This window comes from Cavia porcellus, unplaced genomic scaffold (assembly GCF_034190915.1).
Source record: "Cavia porcellus strain 051 isolate PalLab524CR breed Dunkin Hartley unplaced genomic scaffold, mCavPor4.1 scaffold_11, whole genome shotgun sequence".
In the NCBI taxonomy this organism is placed as follows: Eukaryota; Metazoa; Chordata; class Mammalia; order Rodentia; family Caviidae; genus Cavia; species Cavia porcellus.
This window is the reverse complement of record NW_026947494.1, coordinates 34,986,734-35,006,287: the sequence shown is the minus strand read 5'-3', so window position 1 is coordinate 35,006,287 and position 19,554 is coordinate 34,986,734. Positions and strand designations below refer to the sequence as shown.

The following is a 19,554-nucleotide window of genomic DNA, read 5'->3' as shown; positions in this document are numbered from 1 at the left end:
TTACTTATTGCGGAGACAAAATAATTGATGCCCAAAGTTAGAGAATGAAAGGTTTATTTCTTATAGTTCTTGGAGGTTTCAGTCCATATTCAGTTGGCTACAATGCAGGGTGGCATGGCGGGGCAGCCATTCTCCGCTGGCTGCAAATAGCAAGGCGTTAACTGGCAAGAGAGTGAGAGACACACCTCCTTCCCACCCTTACATCATGTTTTGGCTCCCCCCGGTGGGTGTAGCACTCACACGGCCAACCCAAGCACTAGACAGTGAACCAATCACAAATGCTAGATTTAGTCCAGTCCATAATTCATGAGGCTTGGGGTCCACTGACCTAAAGCGTGACAAACTTTATCCCCAATAATACAGTGATTATACATGTAAAAATTTATGATAGTTTCTGGCAGGAAGCTTGTTTAAGTAAATCCAATGTACAAATTTTAAATCACGATCAGTTAAGAAATATTTATAGAGCACCTACTGTATACAAAACACTGTGCTGGCAGGAGCATAAGCACTGTAAAACATGATGGAAAACCCATTTCTGTTTTTGTTTGTAGCAGAACACTTGCATAAACTCAATGTAAATGAACTGCCTTTATCCTTCAAAGCTAGAAGTAATGTTTCATCCTCCAAAGCACACACCATACATTCTGAAGTACCATTTTGATATTGAAATACTTGTTTCCAAGCGTGAAAAATGCAAAAATTTAGAACAGAACACTTGACATCTACTCTGTTAATCTACTATGTGACAATGGAAAATCAGGTCTTTTTTTTTAACTGGAGTTGATTATGTTAAACCATAAATGAGAATGCCTCATCATAGAGCTGTGTTGAGCGCAACGTAAGTTAATGTATGGGAAAGAGTATAGAAAATAAAGTTTATAGAGGTATTCAGTGATACCTTGTCATGATTTATGTCAGTAGCAGAAATCCTCGTGTCACTGGGGACAAAGCTTGTGTGTGGTATATTCTAAGTCCTGGAATTTTTAAAGGAACTTTTCAGCACACTGCATGGGTGTGTTTAACTTTGGAATTTATGACACATAGTCATTGTTTTCATTTCTGATTTATTCATATTTTGTAGCATAAGAGTATCAGGATTCTCTACAGAAATGTTATGAGTTGATGCACAGTTTTATTAAAGTTGCAGTTAGCAAAGGATGAAGGCATTGCTTTATAGGAGTTTAAAATTTCACGTTTTTATATAGTCTGATTCATTCCAAGCATACGTGCCTGAGAGCAGACCCATTTTAGTATCCTCCACACCTCCCTCCCACTTGTTGCCAGCTGCTACCCCTTTCATTCAGTGGCAGAATCTAAACCTCAGAGCTTTGTGACTACTAGCTCCTTTCCCTTATACTGCTTGTCTAATTCATTTTTATGTCATCTTGCTGTAACCTCTAAAATGTCTCTGAAATCATGGAATTCAAGACCTAACCTCATTTTAAAGTTAGGCGTTGATTGCCTTTCCTAATCTTTTCAGATCTCTGAAATTCTAGGAAAAGAGACTTCTAAGAGTTTACTGTCAAATCAGCAAGAAGTCTTAGGTTAAAAACACAAATCAATTTTGAAGAAGTTTGAATGTTAGAAGACACTTCTATTTGATATACTTGAGTAAGAATTTATTTCATTGTCTCTGGAAACACTGGCTTTTTCCCAACTCTGTAACCATTGTGAAGTGTTTAAAGTGTGTGGGCCATAAGAGATGGCTGATAGATGTATAATGAATGAGGGATAGTCAGAGAGGCAAAAATAGAATGGTAATGGTCAGAGATTTGTAAACTCAACTTCCGTTTTCTGGTTTTGCTTAACAGAAATCTGTTTTTTTAATTGTATTTTGTTTTATTTTTCCAACAGCAAGATAAATGCAAATGTTAGAAAGACAGGCCCACCTTTCCTGGTCATGATTACTAGATAAACAACCTTAGCATTTCCGTCTACTATTTAATGGCATTTCAATGTCTAGGAAATTCAAGAGTGCTTTAGAAAGTATATATAGTTATAGACTCAGGGATGTCTATTATGTTTTTAAAAAGGAGGATGTCAGTGGTATTAGGATTTCAATCTGATATTTTTCCAGAGGTCTAGAAAAGTTCTTAAACTTTTCCTATTTACTGATTTTCTTATTGCTAATAGGCTATCAACAAAATCATATTAACCATTTAATAAAAGTGACATCATATGATTTATCCTTTGAAAGAACTTTATCTTTCACCCATGTTTATCCTGAACTTTGTCTTACTGCTCAAAGGTCATCAACAAACTCCACTTAATAACAATGACATCATAATATTTACCCTGAACTTTGCCCTTATTAAATTGTAAAGCTTCAAGTGCTAAGCAATGAAGATTAATGAGTTTTTCCTATTAATTATTCCAGTAACTCATCCACAAGTTAATTTTATTTTTCCGTATATGACTGAAGTGAAAGACACTGAAATACATATTTTCTGTTTCTGTTTTGCAGGGGAAGATGGTGAAAGGAATGGGAGGTGCTATGGATTTAGTGTCCAGTGCCAAAACCAAAGTGGTGGTCACCATGGAGCATTCTGCAAAGGTAAAGTGTCCTTAGCTCTGGAAATGCAGCTTTTGGAAATTCACAGTACAAACCATGTACAGAAAATACCTAATTGTGATATGTTTATTTTTTTCTCTGGCTCATTCAAGGTGATAGCACTTAAATTTTAGAGAAAAAGATAACAGTAAGTTTTACTTTCCATGGAACAAAATGTCAGGGTATTCTTTTAATATGTCCTTGGATACACACTAAAAACAAAGGCCTAAAAGCCTTTGTAGTGTCTCTAAATGTAGTGAAAATGATGTAATTAATTCAAATTTTAATCTGTTGCTCACTGTGTGCAAAATGAAAAACCCAACAGAATGTGGGTTTCAACAATAATTACTTTCAAATGGGCAATATGACTTCTTGCCAGTAATGCAAGATGGCATTCCTAGAGGTGTTAAAATGAGTGAGATGGTGACAGCAGAGCTCTTATTCTGAAAGGTATCAGACTTTATTTTGATAAATCAAATATTTATTTAATGTCTGTTATGTGCTAAGAGCAGCTTGGCTTTTGCAGCGACCAAAACTGGATAAAAAGTACTGATTACTGGAGCAGATTTTCATTTTCTTTCTCTTCTTCTTCTTCATCTTTCATCCTTCTATTTATTGAACTTTTACTGTGTGCCAGCAAGAGACTATGCAATCTGTGTGTACAAGGCAATAACCTTGATATTTTTGTATTTCTATGAAACAAACTTTAGAGAGACTAAGTCATTTACCTGAGGTCAAGCACCTAGTGGAATTGAAATTAGACTGTAGTGTCTATTACACCATAGCCATGGATTCTTCCTCTTTTGTTCTTGAATTAGTGTTTTTATACTAACTGATCACTTTCCTACCTGAATCCTTTGGCTTCTGCTAATTTGAAAAGTTGGTATTGGTTGGTACCTTCTTTTTATGTCATTTGTTCATTTTCCTTTATTTGTTTTAATTCTTAGCTTTTAAATTTACTGGTTCTCATGTTGAGACCTTGGAATCTGAGGTGACATAGTAGTACATTTGTCCTGTTTTCATTTAATGATGCAGCATTGTCTGTGAGCATGGAGCTGGAGGATTTGCACTTTGCTTGGTTCTCCTGAGGGAGTTCTGTTAGAATGATGTGTGCTATGAAATGACTCTGCTGTGAAAACTGCAGTAAGTATAAATTATCACAAATTGTTTCGTAAACAGTGGGAAGTGAGCAGTGGTGCATAAATGTGGAACAACAGAAATGAAACCAACACAGGTGACTTCTGAGAGATGCTTTGTAAAAACATCCAAAATATATTTCAGAGACAAAAGGATGCCAAGCATGCAAATTAAATCTAAATATTTTCTGGAACATAATACCTATTTGGAGAAAATTTTCTGCTTTCCCTTTTGTTGTTACTTTAATATTGACACATAGGCACTGAAAACAACTTTGGAATTTTTCTTCATTGATTTTCAAAATGTTATGCCTATATTTAGCAAAATCGCTCTCCTTCTCTCTCTGTTTCTCTCTCTCTCTCTCTCTGTCTCTCTCTCACACCTTCTCCCTTCCTTCCTCTTCTTCCTCCTTTCTCTCTCCTTTTCTCTTTCCCTCTCTCCTTTCCCAAGTCTTTTCTTCCTCCTCAGCTGGAATTTCTGATACAGGAAAATTAATGGTAATTCAAACTGCTGACTAGAAATCTCTTAGGATGGCTTTCCACAGACAAGATCACTTTACCTTTTCTTCACTTTTTTCCTTTCAGTGAGGATACTTTAATTTTTTAGACTAAAATTGGGGTTAGGTATTTTTTTCTATATACTTTCATTTGAACAAACCAATAAAAAGTACTTGCTCTCATAATAATTATAATGATTTGTTCATTCTTACTAGTTAGATAACCTTAAAAGTTTACCAACAGAGTGTTGCTTCTTAACACCTTCGCATCTTACCTGTAGCCTCTAGGGTGTGTGGTTGCTACTTGGTATTGTTCACCTGGATCCAGGACCAGCCCAGTTGAAGGTGATGTAGAGACCTCACTATGCCTTTGCTATAACTTGTATTCTAGTTCCAGGTTGGTAATGCCTGGAAAGGAGACAGAGAGTGAAAGCTCTTCGCTTCTGGTAACCTCTCCATTTAGTGACCTGTTCTTTTGCATATGCCAGAACTCTGGCTGCCTTATGATCAGGGAGCATCTGTGGGCACTAATCTCTCTAGTTTTACAAGACATGAAAGTAAAAAGTTTGAAATGAAGGATTAATACCTGAGAAGAGGATTTTCTGTGTCACAGCCCCACAGTGAGCATTGTGAGTGCTTGCTGAGAAGCTGTAGTTGTCTAGACCGTGTTTCTTCTCTTTATTTTTCTTGTTAAACTACCGGTATTATTGTGTGATTTCTACGGTGCATGGTGCACTCGAAGGATCCTTGGAAACTCTCAAGCCATGCAATGAATCTTAAAGTCAGTAAAGTGGACTTCCGGGAGAACATGGAGGACAGATAGCAGCAGCTACGGAGCAGCTCTGAAAGACCCAGCTTAGAATCCAGTAATGGTGTGGAGTGAGGAATCCTAAGAAAGAGGAGATATATCCTGCTGACCCAAGAACGAACTGGGCTGAGAGAAACCAACTGGGAATGCAGTCCTCGTGCTATAACAGGAACAGATAAAGCCTCAGCGTGGAAGCTGGAGCCCGCGCCATTGGAAGCTGCGATTTGGGTTTCCTGCCAATGCTGTAGCGTCTGAATTGGCTCAGCAGGGAGAGAGATGCGCGAAAGCTCTGAGAACAGAAATCGGTGAATGGAGTTGAGAGCGGGATGGGCGGGGAGCCCTGCATCGACCTGCGGTGAATGAGTGGAACGGGGACTCTTCCACTATCTAGCAGGCTCCAACAGAGGACATTCTGGGATCCGGCAGACTTGCCGGAACAGGGCGCTGTAGCGACTTCAGTCACATATCCCCCTCTCAAGTGGGATTGGTGAGCATTGCCTAGCCTAAGTGACACTGCTGGCTGAGACCCAGTAGGCTAGCACAACCCGGGTCCCAGCGCCTGGAGGTACACCCTAGCAGTGAAGACTTTGGTAGGTTGACCTGGAGGGGTGGGCCCCACATAGGCTGCCCAGTTGGTAACTCCCTGGTGCTCTGTGGTGGGTGGGAATACCTAGCTGGCGCAATTCAAACAGACTGTGGCCGACGGAAGGAAGCTGGGCCTCCTATATACGCTTGTATATAAGGAACAAAGAATATGGGAAGAGGCATCAACAAGAAAGGCTCCTTGGCCCCCAATCCTGAGAAACATGCAATAGCAGACATGGCACCAATAGACATAAAGTGCTATCTCCAGAGCCTCATAGACGAGTTCAGGAATGAAGTTATTAATGACCTGAAGCAAGACATAAGCAGAATAATTAGAGAAATGCTAAGCACCACCCAAGAAAAAACAGATGGTGGAATGGAAGAACAGAAAAAAAGGGGAGAATTGTCTGATGGAGAAAATAAAGAAAACATAGAATACATGAAGCAGGTTCAAAATTACCACGAAACTAAAAACTCTATCGAAAACTGGCATAACAGCTTGAAAGAAACTAAGGATAGATTATCTGAACTGGAGGCCAGATTTGTAATATGGGAGCATGAAATGAAAAACTTCTTAAAAATAACAAAGAAACAAACAACAAAAATACAAAGACTAAAAGATGATAAGAGGATCTATAACTTAAGAATTAAGAGCATAAAAGAAGAGGGAGGGACGCAAACAAATGAACTACAAAAGCTACTCACAGAAATCATCCAGGAAACATTTCCTAATTTAGCAAAAGGTAAAGATACTCAGATGTATGAAACATACAGGACCCTAGCCACCTAAACCCAAACAGCTACACCCAGGCATATAACAATCAAAATACCAGAAATCCAATATAAGAACAGAATATTAAAAGCCGTCAAAGACAAGAAACAGATCACTTACAAGGGAACACCCATCAGAATTACAGCAGACTTCGTGGCACAAATCATCAAATCATGAAGAGCGGCGGGCGGGGGGGGGGGATAATTCAAGCTTTGAAAGATAATAACCTCCAGCCAAGATTGGTATATCCTGCACAACTATTCCTGGAAATTGATGGAAAAACAAGGTGCTTCCAGGATAAAGAGGAACTAGGGGAATATGCAACCACCAATTCAACTCTACAGAGAATACTGCAGGATATTCTAAAAAAGTAAAATACGAAGAATCCAGAAATAGTGGCAGAGAGGCCACAATGAATGGAACAGAAAACAAAATGAAGACAAACTGACAACTAATGACAGAAAAAGAGCTCAACAGAAATGAGGCAGAGAAGATTGGATGATAGGAACAGCTCTTTTGGAGAAAACGACGTCATAATAGGTAATGCTGATTTAATATCATCTTGCTTTTAAGTCCCATCAAGCTTTTGTTCTTCTGTTTCCATAGGTGTTAACATGTTGTATCTTATTGGATTTTATTATATGTGATAGTATAAACAAAAAATTTTATAGACAAGAAGATTATACAGAAACCATTGTTTATTTTCTGTTAGTTGACTCTAAATACCCTGTAATACTGTCATTCTCTTGAATGATTTTACATTGTTTTGATATATTTGATGCTACAGTATACGAAGTTATACTCAAAGATGTCAAGGAGAAAGACAATATGGTAACTACTTTTATGTCGGGATTATCTTGTGGTGAAACACTATTTTGCTTAAATGGTTATGTTTTGATCTGCACTGTTTTGTTGTTATGCCCTCTTTTATCTCAATCTCCATTTTATTATTTACTTTTTTATTTTTATCCTTTTAATTAAGGGAAAAATAAATTAAAAATAGCAGGATATATTATAGTAACCCACTTTGATTTTCTATTAACTTGATTTGAAGCCCTGTATTGCTCTCACCATCTTGTTTTGACTGATGTTCCTCTATTCTCTTTTGCTTGATAGTACCAGGTTCAAAAGTTTAGGCAACAGCTGTGAAGATAGTGGGATTCATTATGACGCCCATTCTGGTTGTCTATTATCTACTTTTGAAGACCTGTATTGTTTCCCATGTTTTGGTTTTGTTGGTTTCGTTCTTTACTGTTTTGTTCAATATTATTATAACTGATGATATAGGTAATGCTATTTGAGACAGCGGGAGGCATTATGGTAACCATTGTTGATCACCTTGTATTATTTTTTTACATTATCTATTATGTCCACCCTTTTGATTTGACTGACTCTGTTCTGTTATGTCACATTTGGTTATACTCTCTTCCAAAAAAGTATTAAGAACCGTGGGAGTAACAAACCCAAAATGTGTAATAGTCATTGTACAAAAGAGAGGAAAAGAAAGTGCTCTAAAGGATATAACTGCATGTATATCTAAGTGTATAAGATAGACAATGATATTACTGAGTTTTGTTGGATCATTGAAGAGAACTTTTTGCAGTCTCACTGTTTGAATGTCCACTTTATATGCTTTAATTTTGTAACTTGAACAAATATTTCTAAGATGACAATATGTAATCCAGTAACTAGTGATTTCCTACTGTTTATTTTTTTTCTGAAATTCTGTATAAATTGTACCCTTTTTCTGCTTTTTTCCCCCTTTTTCTCCTTAAATAAAATTTAAAAAAAATACTTGAGAAGAGAAATACAATCTTGTATTCCTAGGCTGCTAACTTGTTTCCCATATGTAGTACACCTGTCTGTTGGATTTTCAAACCTGGCTTTCTTTTCATCAGTAGGGTTACAGGTGTTATAAAAACAGCATTGGTGATTGTTTTAATCAGAGAAATTAAGACTCTTTCTTTGTAAACCTTTGCAACCAGCTGCTTTCTTTAAGTCAGGGGCCAGGCCCTTTTGGATCCTAAAATTGGGCTGCCTACTACTCTTGAGTGATCCTTGGCTCCCGACGGCCTCTGAAGCAGAAATAAATGTCCGAAGATACTTTAAAGAGATTTTGACTAAGGTTAAGACATCTGACTTCTAGGAAAACTGAGAAAGTAAACAGTTTTGGTTTGGTTTTGTGTGGACTTGTGGAAGACTTAATATGTGCCAGGTACTATGAAAGGGTCTGAGCAAATAAAATGATGGAGAGATATGATCATTAATATTCAGACATTTCAGAGTAGCCTGGGGAAAGAGTGTGTAGCCAAACACCAAGTTCTACAGTGGACGAGTAACCAGGAGCTTCCCATGGGATGTATGGAGCATTTTCAGGGAGATCGGAAGGTTGGCCACAGTTTGACAGATGGCAGGTGCTGAAGTACGGCAAGAAATGGAGCCTGGAGCAGTGGGACTAGAAGGGCAGTGTGTGTGGAGGGTTTACAGTTAAGTCCTTGTTGTCTGAGAACAGGGAAGAACACACACACACACACACACACACACACACACGCATGCACGCACGCACACAGAGTCTGCTTTTATACAGCTGCCAAAGTTTTAAAAATGCAAATGAGACTGTGTCATTTTTTTCCCTCAGCTCAAACCTCAATGGCTTCCTGTCTCACTTGGATTCAAGGCCAAAGACCTCACTACTGTCTTACATGGTTTAACTTCTCTTCCCTACCTCTCTGACTCTGTTGTCATGCTCCCTCTTAGCTACTTATCTTCACCCATACATTCTTCCTGAAAGTTTCTGGAACATTCTAAGCATAGTCATGCCTGAAGGCCATTGCACTTGTTATTCTCTGTGTCACCAGTGCTTTTCTCCAGGTGACTCCATGATTTACTCCCTTACTAGGGTCAGACCTAGAATCCACAGAGGCTTTCACTATCCTGATGGCCCTTCACCCACATTTCTCTGGAATGTGTGAAGCTCCAAGTGGACGGCTTTGTGTGTTACAAGGATGGAGTAGAAAGGTGCCTGAGGTAGTGAAGCTCAGTAAATCTTAAATTAATTCATTATTCTGATAATAATGATACTTTGAACATATGGAGTACTTTTAACCTTTTTCAAGCTATTACATGCACATTATTTCCATTTTATCATTATAATAATTTTATGATATAGATCTGTTATTTCTCTTCCAAAAGCAAACTGATTCCTTAGAGATTAAGTATTCTGGTAAAACTGAATTAAAAAATGAAGAGCAAAACCAAACTAAGTCTGAATATCATGCCTCTAGACTTCTTATTTATTTTATTGAATTCTTCTAGCAAATACCATCACCACTAATAACAGAGCAAGTGTTTTATTTTCAATGTGGGGTACTGGAAATGTATTCCTAAGAGTATAACTTTCAGAGCACAAAGCAAAGAAATTTAATCACACTTGTCATTTATTGTAAACAAGCAAAGCTTAGGAACCTATTTTTGAGAACAGAAATGAGAGCTCCATTTCTAAAACAGGTTTAGATTTTATTTTTATTTCAGTAGGAGGTCTGGATTCTGAAGTTATAAAAGGAATTATATTGTTAAGAATTTTGTGAATAATTCTGTGATTTATTATAATGTGTCTGGTGGCATAGGTCTCATGGAATTCTTGAATGCTATTTTATCTTGTTTTACTTTTTGTGAAGAGAAATTATAAAAATTCATAGAAATTTATTAATCTTATTTTAGACCAAATGTGCCACAATAAGCTAATAAATGCAAAGGTTTATTGAAAATACTCTTTATTTGGTAAAATTCCTGAGGTAATTTTTAACAGCATTAAAACTATACTAAAGTTTTCCTTTGCTAGGGTAATTCAAAATTGACAGTAGTTTCAGCTGGTTTGATTCCTATTCATTCCTGGAAGTTTACCATTCTTTTATAATTTATTTTAGTATATAATTAGATTATCATGTGTCATAATTTATTTGGGAAAAAATACCTTAAAAAAAAAGAAATTTGGGAAACTGGAGGGCTGGCTCAATTGTAGAGTGTGTATTCAGCATGTATATGACAGTCGCTACAGTCCCCAGCGCTACCAAAACATGAAAAGTAGAAATTCTCACAGTTTGCTTTTTTATTTTTCCCTTCAGATGGACATCCTTGTGAAAAATAAAATGGTAACATGTAGAAAAAGACGTAACAGTTCAAAAGCCAGTAAATCTCTTAAACATATGTTACAGAATTTAAACTAATAACTAAGTTCTACTTAAACTCAAAGTTTAAACTTTGAGTTTGTGTGCATGAATAGTCACACTTTCTGAAATAGAAAAAAGACTAAGCAAAATTTTGTAAGGTACCACACCAACTCATGAGTAGAAAGAGATAACAATTCCTCATTCCTGGAGGTCAGAGATAACAGGATACAAAATTCGCAGAGAAAGGAAATCCTCCATGTGATGATAATTCTTGTTTTATATTGAAGAAAAAAATTCTAATATCTCAAATCACTGAAGAGTATTTTCAGTGAAATGTTTTCTATATCCATTGTATCATTGGCTAGTATTTCCCTTAAAACTGTTCCTGTAACAATCTCTTACTGCATCCACATATAAATATCCCTTCTTATAGCAAATGTTCTGTATGTCAGCTGGGCCTCTCTCACTGTGTGGATCACTGAGATCTCTACTGAGCAGGTGCTGTATAAAGTACTTTTCTTGAGAGGATAACTCTGTGTGAGTAATCATCCTTTTCTGTTATTTTGTGTACCCTGATTTTCTTCAACAAATTCTTTCTTTTCTATGCACCACATCGATCGTCACAGCGAACTGACAGTCATGTATTTTGTAATATAGTGTTCTCAGTATTTTATATCTGTGTGTGGCACTTGAGTGTACACAAGTGGAAAATATTCCACTTGATTTAACCATTAAAATGAATGGAAGGAAGGAACAAACTAGGGATAGTGCTCTTAGACCTTCTTTGATATTTTAGCAAGTTATGAGGTAGATGTGGTATTGGCTTCCTTGTTTTTTAGCAAAGTATTAATCATTCTCTTGGACAAGTTATGCCCTTATAGTACTTCCTATCAGCAGATTATGACAGCACTTGGACATTAGGACTGAACAGGTGGAAGAGGTAAACTAACTGTAATTTACTCTGTTTCTGTCTTTCCTTTTAAATTTGTGAATAGCCTCCTGTAGTCCTGAGGTGCTCCTGCCTCTTCTTCTGATCATCCCTTTACTTATCTCTTCAAAGTTTTGTGTGCCCCTTCATATATTTATGTTAGTTACGCCTCTCCCAGTGAGCTCAGAGTTCCTGGGAATGTACAAGTACACATCTGAGAACTAGCAAATGGTCTCCGGTGGTTCCCAGACCCTTAGTCACGTGACACTTTATAGTTCCAACTATCAGAATTACTTGCATCAGAAATGTAATATTCAGATAGTATTTATTGATCCCTGCTTTTCCAAGTGCTCTACTCAGTGCTATAGCTGCAAAGCCATAATGGTCTCAGTGCTTAGCAAACTCAGGGTGTGTTGCAGAGTGGTGGCAGGTCAGTGAGCGAAACATCTCCTGTGGTGTGGAAAGGAAGAACAAGACCAGAGACGTGGGAGTGAGACACCAGATAGACACATTGGAGAAGATTTCCTCAGGGCAGGGGACTGCAGAGCCAGGTCCTAAAGAAAAGGAAGTGAGTTGGGGGCTGAATTTGAGGTGGAGGGTGGGGTATGAGAATGGTGTGTGTTCCAGGTAGCAGGAAGCATAAACAAAGCCTTGAAGGCTGAGTTCATTTGGAAACAAATAGTTCCCAAAAATTGTATCTTCTCTGTAGTTGGTCATTAGGGCTTTCTCAGAGAAGCTGCTTGAAAGCCCAAGAACACTGCAGCCACGTTAGGAAGTGCTTAACAGAAAAAATAAGCATGAAATGAAGTTTCATATAAAGCAACATCTTAAACAAATGTGCAGTTGCCTCAAGTGAATAAAATGTTGACATCAAATGCAAAAGTCATTCTGCTGTGGAAAAAACACAGCTGGTTATTTGGGATTAAGTTCACTGTGGTAATATGAAATTCACTGTTACGTTAGCTGGGGGATTTGTCATTGTTTAACCAGAGCTGTTCATTATCACAGAATGTAGGACCAGGATTTCATTCAGACATCTAAAGAGCTAAAGAGAGACCACAATGAAGCAAGTAAGAGAAAGTACTGAGACTCTAAATCACTTAAAAACCAAATGGTGAACTGTGTGAGTTCACCATGATTGAACAAGGAAAAAACAAACTTGGGGAGCAGGCAAAAGAGGCAGATTTAGGTGTACACCAAGGTTACCGTGATGCTAATTAGCAATATGTTGAAGTCAGGAGTCCATAATACTAGTTTGAAGCATTTCTAGTGCCTCACTTTGTTATTCCTCTGCTTTTTCTGACTTATCTTATCGATGATGAAAAAAAAAAGAAGCAGAAAAAGGATGAACATGACCTCTTAACCTTGGATTTTCAGCCTTCTCTAGTTTATTGTATTTGCAGTAATTTAATCTGATTCTCATAATAAATACATAAAATGAAGACAACTGAAGTGAAAACTAAAATTTAAGAGACAAAGGACTATTAAAGGACAAAAGTTCTAGTCTTTGGATTCTACCTAAGTGTTCTTTGTGATACTGCATCAATTTATTAGGGTTTATTTTTAACCGTGAAGAACGCAGTAATTGTTCCTCCTTCGTGAATCACTAATATATGCAGCTGCTATAGCACAGTGAGAGGCTTGGCCAGCATGTTAGAATAGAGTGCTAACGTGGGAGTTAGTCATAGCGTGGCCTCATAGCAAGTCCATTGTGGAACACTGAAACTGTGACATTTTTAATCTTTCTGATTTCCATTTTCTCTCTGTTTTTGATCTTTGTTATGTCTTCAAGCTAAATATGAATGGAGTCATCTAGCTACATTGTTCTAACTGCAAGAATACACTCGCCAGTTTCCTAGGCAAGCCATATGGTTGCCTCCAAAAATACATTGTGTTTTCATTAGTTTTGTGAATCTCAGGAATTGTGTTTAAGCCTTTTTCTGTCACATTTTATGTAAGAATTTAGAAGTTCATAAATTCCATTGTAGGTTGTAGTAATGTTAAATATAAGTTATATTTATACCTGCTAACATTTATTGATGAATGCTGGGCAGTTGGATTTCATTTAAGCCTAGCAATAACCCTGTAAATTAAGGTGGGTAAGGAATCATAAGCACACAGATCGTGCGTAAATAGTGTTACACATGATATTTGGCTCTAGCCCACACTGTTTACCACCATGATATATTACGTATTCAGAAAATGGTCTGTAAATGTCTGTCTTGGTAGGGTGCAATTAATGCTATCAGTTGAAATTCATGATTCCCCCTAAAATACAGTTGGTTTTTCATAAAAATCCAAGTGACTGTTTTCACACCAGATATACATCTTGCCCTCAAATGATGAGAACAAAATAAAAGCTCCCTACAGAAAATGTTCTTTAGAGGACTATAGATTATTCAGTTTGTTTTAAGTCAGCCTTGAAATTCACTGACACGCATTATTTGAATTATATTAAATGTAAGAAGAACTGACAACTCTAGAAGTTCAAATATTCAGCATTAATTTCAGCAGTTTAATTTGGCTTATGAGATGTGCAAAATTTGAAATCTTGAAAGGAAAATGCTTAAATGTGAAGTGAAAGTGATGGTCTCCTTTTAAATGTAGGTTTTCTTATGGGCAAGATTTAGAAACATGGAACTTATTTTTAAAGGTAATTTCTATCCACTTTGTGTATATTTATCACCACTTTTGACAGATAGAGTTGCCCTTTAAAAAAATCTATCAAAGATTCCCAGCAGACTTTCCTTTCCCATTCATTTTTTCATGAATACTTTCATTCAAAAACTATTGGATGACTTTTATGCCTTACACTACCTTAAGTACACTAGAGCCTTTAGATTAGTAGTGTGCTGCAGAGCAGAGTGGTTATGAGGAATAAAATCTTAACTAAACCTAGTTATCTGAAATTGACATCTGACACTGTAGTTGATCAGATTCTACTTTGGGAAAAGGTATAAACTAGGTAACAAATTCATGTTTAAACTGGTGAAATTTGAAATGGTAAACATAATATCGATGTTGTACTTGGTGTATTTAAATCTGAGAGGCAAAAACAAAAGTACTCATTTATAAGACAAGATCTAGAATGTACTGAGTTCACTTTCAACTTTTCACTGAATATGTAAAATCCTGGCTGTTGGTATTTTAAAAAGGAGCTTACTCATAACTGTAAGTAAATGATTTGAAGATCAGATAATCAGAAGTAACATTTCAATTGTGTTCCCTTGGGGCTATTTTTATATTAAGAGTAGGGTGGGTTGGGGAGGAACTTACTGGGTAAAAAACCTATTTTCTGTTCTTTTTTTCTTTTTATTATTATTTAAAGAAAGAAACAGAAAAAAGATACATGGAGATTAAAAAAAGGGTAGAAATAATACAGAATTACAGAAAAATAAACGGTAAGAAATCACCAGTTGATGTTACATATTGTCATCTTAGAAATAGTTGTTCAGGTTACAAAATTATGTAAAGTGACATTCATATAGTGACACTTCTGCTCAATGGTCTAACAAAAACTTAGTAATATGGTTATCAGTCCTACACACTTGTTTTTTATCTTAAAGAGGGGACGATTAAACATCAAAGCAGAACAAAACAGTTCAAAAAGAAACAATTTAAAGAAATACAGATTTCAAAGCAAGTTCTCTGGAGATCTTCACTGTTTATCTAATTGTCTCTAGTTTCTTCCAAATAGTTGTCCCCATCTTCACGCACATTAAATACATACTGCATATTATAGAACTAATCAAATCATTACAGGATGATGAAGGCTTTTTAGGTCTTCAAGATCTGACATTGGAGAAGACAATAATAACTACCATAGCTATTTTCTTAATACTTCTTTTGTTTATGTTTGCAGAAAGGAACTGTGACTAAAAAAATGTTAAAAAATGTGCATTTAGACAAGCTCACATATTTCACTGATAAGCAAATTGAAGTTCAGCTATACTCTAGAAGTAACATAGAAAAAAAATAAATATAATCATAATATGCCACACTACTGGGTCAGTTAGTGATCAGTTTTATGTGATTGTTAGATCTCAAAATGATAAAAAAAAATTTTGTGTGTGTGACATTCTCATTAAATTGTTCAGGTTGGCCAGGAACTTAGAATCCTCTTATTTGTGCCTCCCAAGTAGTTGAGATTACAGGCATGCTTTTTAATTTAGTGTTTCTATTTAGCAATTATAGATTGTTGCCACAACTGAGGCAAGATATGGAGACCAGAACTCTTGTATCTACTCATCCTCATTGTGGTATACTAAGAAAAAAATGTAAATTCTGACCATGGAATTAACTACCAAGGGTGACATGTTCATATCAAGACTTGAAAATAATAAAGGTGGGATTGCATGATGTTTTTAAGAGAATTAAGTCCTCATCTACCATAATAAGACCAGGAGTTAATGTCTAAATTTAATTAATCAGGAAATAAGTGGCATAGTGAACATAATATTTCAAATGTGAATCTCAAAAATGTATATAGGAAAATCCTTAAAAATTGAAATATATTTCCAATTAAAGGGGAAGGCAAGGCCTTGCTGTTTCTGTGTATCTGTTTTTATAACAAATAAATTAATCTTTTTGTTGTTTTTAAAGGGAACTTTGGTATTTGTGTTCTAAATATGTTTCTTGTCCTTGGAGAACTGCTCATATTTTTCAGAAATCATTCTCTGGAAGGAAAAATAAGCAGGATATTAGAAGTAAAATTTTACTTCAGGTTATACAAGATTAAGAGGTTTGAGAGGTCATACATGTGGCCTGGCATTTCTCAAATAAAACATGAATACCCTTGGCTGTTCACTTGGCATCCTTCCTAAATTACTTCAGGGACAGAAACTGCCTCTAGAAGAGCAGAAAGATGGCTCTGCGAAGATTTTCTAAGGTGTATTTTGAAGACAATTTTCCTGGTAGTTGCTATTTGGTCTTTAGAAACACCTATTCTAAATAAGAATTGTTCATTAACTACTGTTTCTGATGGGTCTTCTTTGTTTAAAACAGGGAAATGCACATAAAATCATGGAAAAATGTACATTACCACTTACTGGAAAGCAATGTGTCAACCGCATTATTACAGAAAAGGTAGAGTGCCTTTCTCTTTTGTTTCCTCTAATATCTACTGTTACTTTTTCTTAAGACAACTTAGAATTTTTATGACCTTCTGAAAGTGTATTATGTGAGTAGTCATAGAAGTAATTTAGTTTGTGAATAGAATCAATAGGAAAATTCATCAATTTAATGTTTCTTAATGTAGAATTCTTCATGTGCAACTCTGGAAATTTACATATACACAACAAAATTGAACCGTTCTTGGTAACTTTGACACTCTGATATAATCAAAGAGAGTTTTATTGATCCTTCTATTTTGACGATGAAAGTATCAAACTGGATGATACATATATATAATTTATATACATATATAAATTTTTTTCTTTGCTTTCTTGAATCATGAGTATAAATTTTTGGATTTTGCATTAGAAAACTCAGTCAAAATGGGCTTTTAATCATGCAGGTGTAAATTGCAGTATAGGCTTCACAATGACCCAAGAAAATTCCTGTATTTCTTGTATGTTTTTGCCTTTACCTACTAACATTTCAGGGCCTCTTTAGACTTTTTCTTCTGAGGCAGAAACTGTTGACCAGTGTTACAACTGGAAGCTGCTCAAATGAGAAACATTGTGGGCAGCTGTCTACAGTTACATTTCTATCTCAGATTTGAGTTTAGTATGTTGGTATGTCATGATTCCTACAAGTCAATGGAAAGAGGCATTTTTGTGATTCAGTATCATAATGAAATCACAAAACAGAATTATCTATGTTGTGGGTTTTTTCTTCTTTTTTCTTTTTGATCTCCTTTTGCCAAGGGCCATACCTGTAGTGTCTTGTAGTAAGATAATTCACTAACCCTCAAGCAACCTAGAGCAGGTCTTTGAAGTAGGTAAGGTTCAAAAGCCACATTTGAAGGAAAGTTCTATTCTATGATGCCTCCTCAAAATTGTTTATGTGAAATTTCTTAAATGTGACTTGTGGAGAATAAGTGCTATTGATGTAGGGGAATAAAACTCCCCACCTACTAGATATCCAGTATGAGTTCATGCTCTCTAAAATCGAAGAATGAATTTTAGGAACAGTGGAGGTGAAGAGCAGAATATATTACTGAGAAAGAAAGCTTCTGTCTGAGAGAGACAGAATGGGTCCCCACTGGGTTGCCAAGGACCTTGTATTTTCTAGGGACTTTTATAGAGTAAAACCATGAGGTAAGTCAGATCTAAGGTGGGGAATAAATGGGAACTCATAGGTGGCCATGAGGTGGGACAGAACTATGGTAAACTAGTAAGATCAATTGCTCAGGTAGAATTGATTAAATCAAGGACAAATGGGGAAGTGAGTCATGTAGCAAATGAGTGTGCTTAAAGAGCAGTGACTCTGTAGGTGGCTGGGATAGTGACTCCTGGTTTCCTAAAGGTGATCCATAACTAGAGTATCAATCCCTGATGTTTATACTTGGGGTGTGGTTGCATTAGTATTTTCTTTTGTCTTGAGATCTGATCCACAGCAGGAGGTATCTGTCTCCTCCAAGGTCACAAGATATCTGGTCCTCTGTACTGGCTCCCTGGAGAGCCTAACCCTGTCTGACTGCTATAATGTTTCTGTCTAACTCAGCTGTCTATAACACTATTTCAGTTACTTTTCTCTCCTTGCTGAGACAAAATACCTGACACCCAAAGTTAAGGAAGGAAAAGTTGATTAGATCATATTTGTGGAGGTTTTAGTCCATAATCAGCTTGCTCCAAGGTAGGGTGGCACAGGACAGGGCCAACATTTCAAGAAAACTACAAGAGTGACAAGGAGAGGAGAACATTCCTCTTTTCCTCCCCTATAATGTGTATGCAGGCTACCAGCCCTTGAGTGAGGGTAGCATTCACAGTCTCAGTGCCCTCGTCTAGCACAGGCTCAGGATTTTCAGACAGTGAGGACCCCCGGCCGCTGCTGAGTTACTTAAACTTCTCAAATTGATATAATGAGTCAATCATAACATGCTGTAAAGGATGAAATATTTTATCTCGGCATTTATTCATTGAGTCCTTGTGTTTGTTGAATTTCCTAAAAACTGTGGAAACAGCTTGAGAGGATCTACTGATTTGGAAATAGGATAGATCAGTCCTTGATCCTATTTTCTTAACTAAAGTAGTAGCTGGGTAAGGATAATTCGAGCAACATTCTTTCCCGGTGTGATCTTCCCCTTCTCCCAAGTAAGCCTCTCCCCTTCTATATATCCTTTCCTCATTCTTACAAGTTTAGTACTTCTGCCTATAAAATCTCCCACTCCCCTTTCTGGCCCTTCAAATCTTACCCATCCTGTAAACTTCTGGCAAGTTCCATTTCTGTCACAACGAGGTGTCACGCCAATTTCACACACAACAGTTTCATTCTTAAAGTGAATCACCACTCGCTTTGGCACTTACCTCCTAATACCTGGGTTTTCTTAAGATGTATAGCTTTGTTTGTCAGCTTTCTGTTGCTGACATACACAATTTACAGGAGAAAACGGTTCAATTGGCTCATGGTTTCAGAGATTTCAGTCTGTGGTTGTTTGGGTCCAAGGTAGAGCCATCATAGTGGAAGAACATTGCAGAAGAAATAAGTTCAACTCAATTCCAGGAAGCAGAGAGGCCCAGAGAGGAAGGGGGCCAGGGGCCAGATGTAACCCTCAGGTCATGGCTCCATGAGCCACACAGACACACGTAGAAGCACGCTTTACTAATTTCTCAAGCCAGTTTAATTAACCATCAAGATTAATTGCAACATAATGTTATTTATATTTACTGTGATTTAAAAAAAACCTTTTGTATCTTTTTATCCATCTAAACTGTTTTTTTCTTTTGTTCATTTTGTAAGTGTTTTTAAGCACTGTGAAGGAGACTATTCCCAACAGTTGTATACAAAAAGGAGAAAGGCACTTTTCAGAGTGTGAGATAGATTTCACACATCAGCAGCATTTAAAGTAATAAACAGCACAGAGGACGCAGTAGAGATGTATACCAGATGCTAAGTTAAGAATAACCTAAAGGATATCCACCTGACAGCCTGGGCAGCAATAC

The 19,554-nt window shown here is 36.6% G+C and overlaps 1 protein-coding gene across 1 annotated transcript in view; it reads left to right on the top strand.

Annotated features, from left to right (window-relative positions):
* Oxct1 (3-oxoacid CoA-transferase 1) overlaps window positions 1-19,554 on the top strand; it is a 123,734-nt gene that overhangs the window by 88,724 nt on the left and 15,456 nt on the right. Inside the window, exons 14-15 of the mRNA XM_003470204.4 lie at window positions 2,468-2,557; window positions 16,454-16,534. Coding sequence (XP_003470252.1) covers window positions 2,468-2,557; window positions 16,454-16,534 — 171 coding nt within the window. The remainder of the gene's footprint in view (window positions 1-2,467; window positions 2,558-16,453; window positions 16,535-19,554) is intronic.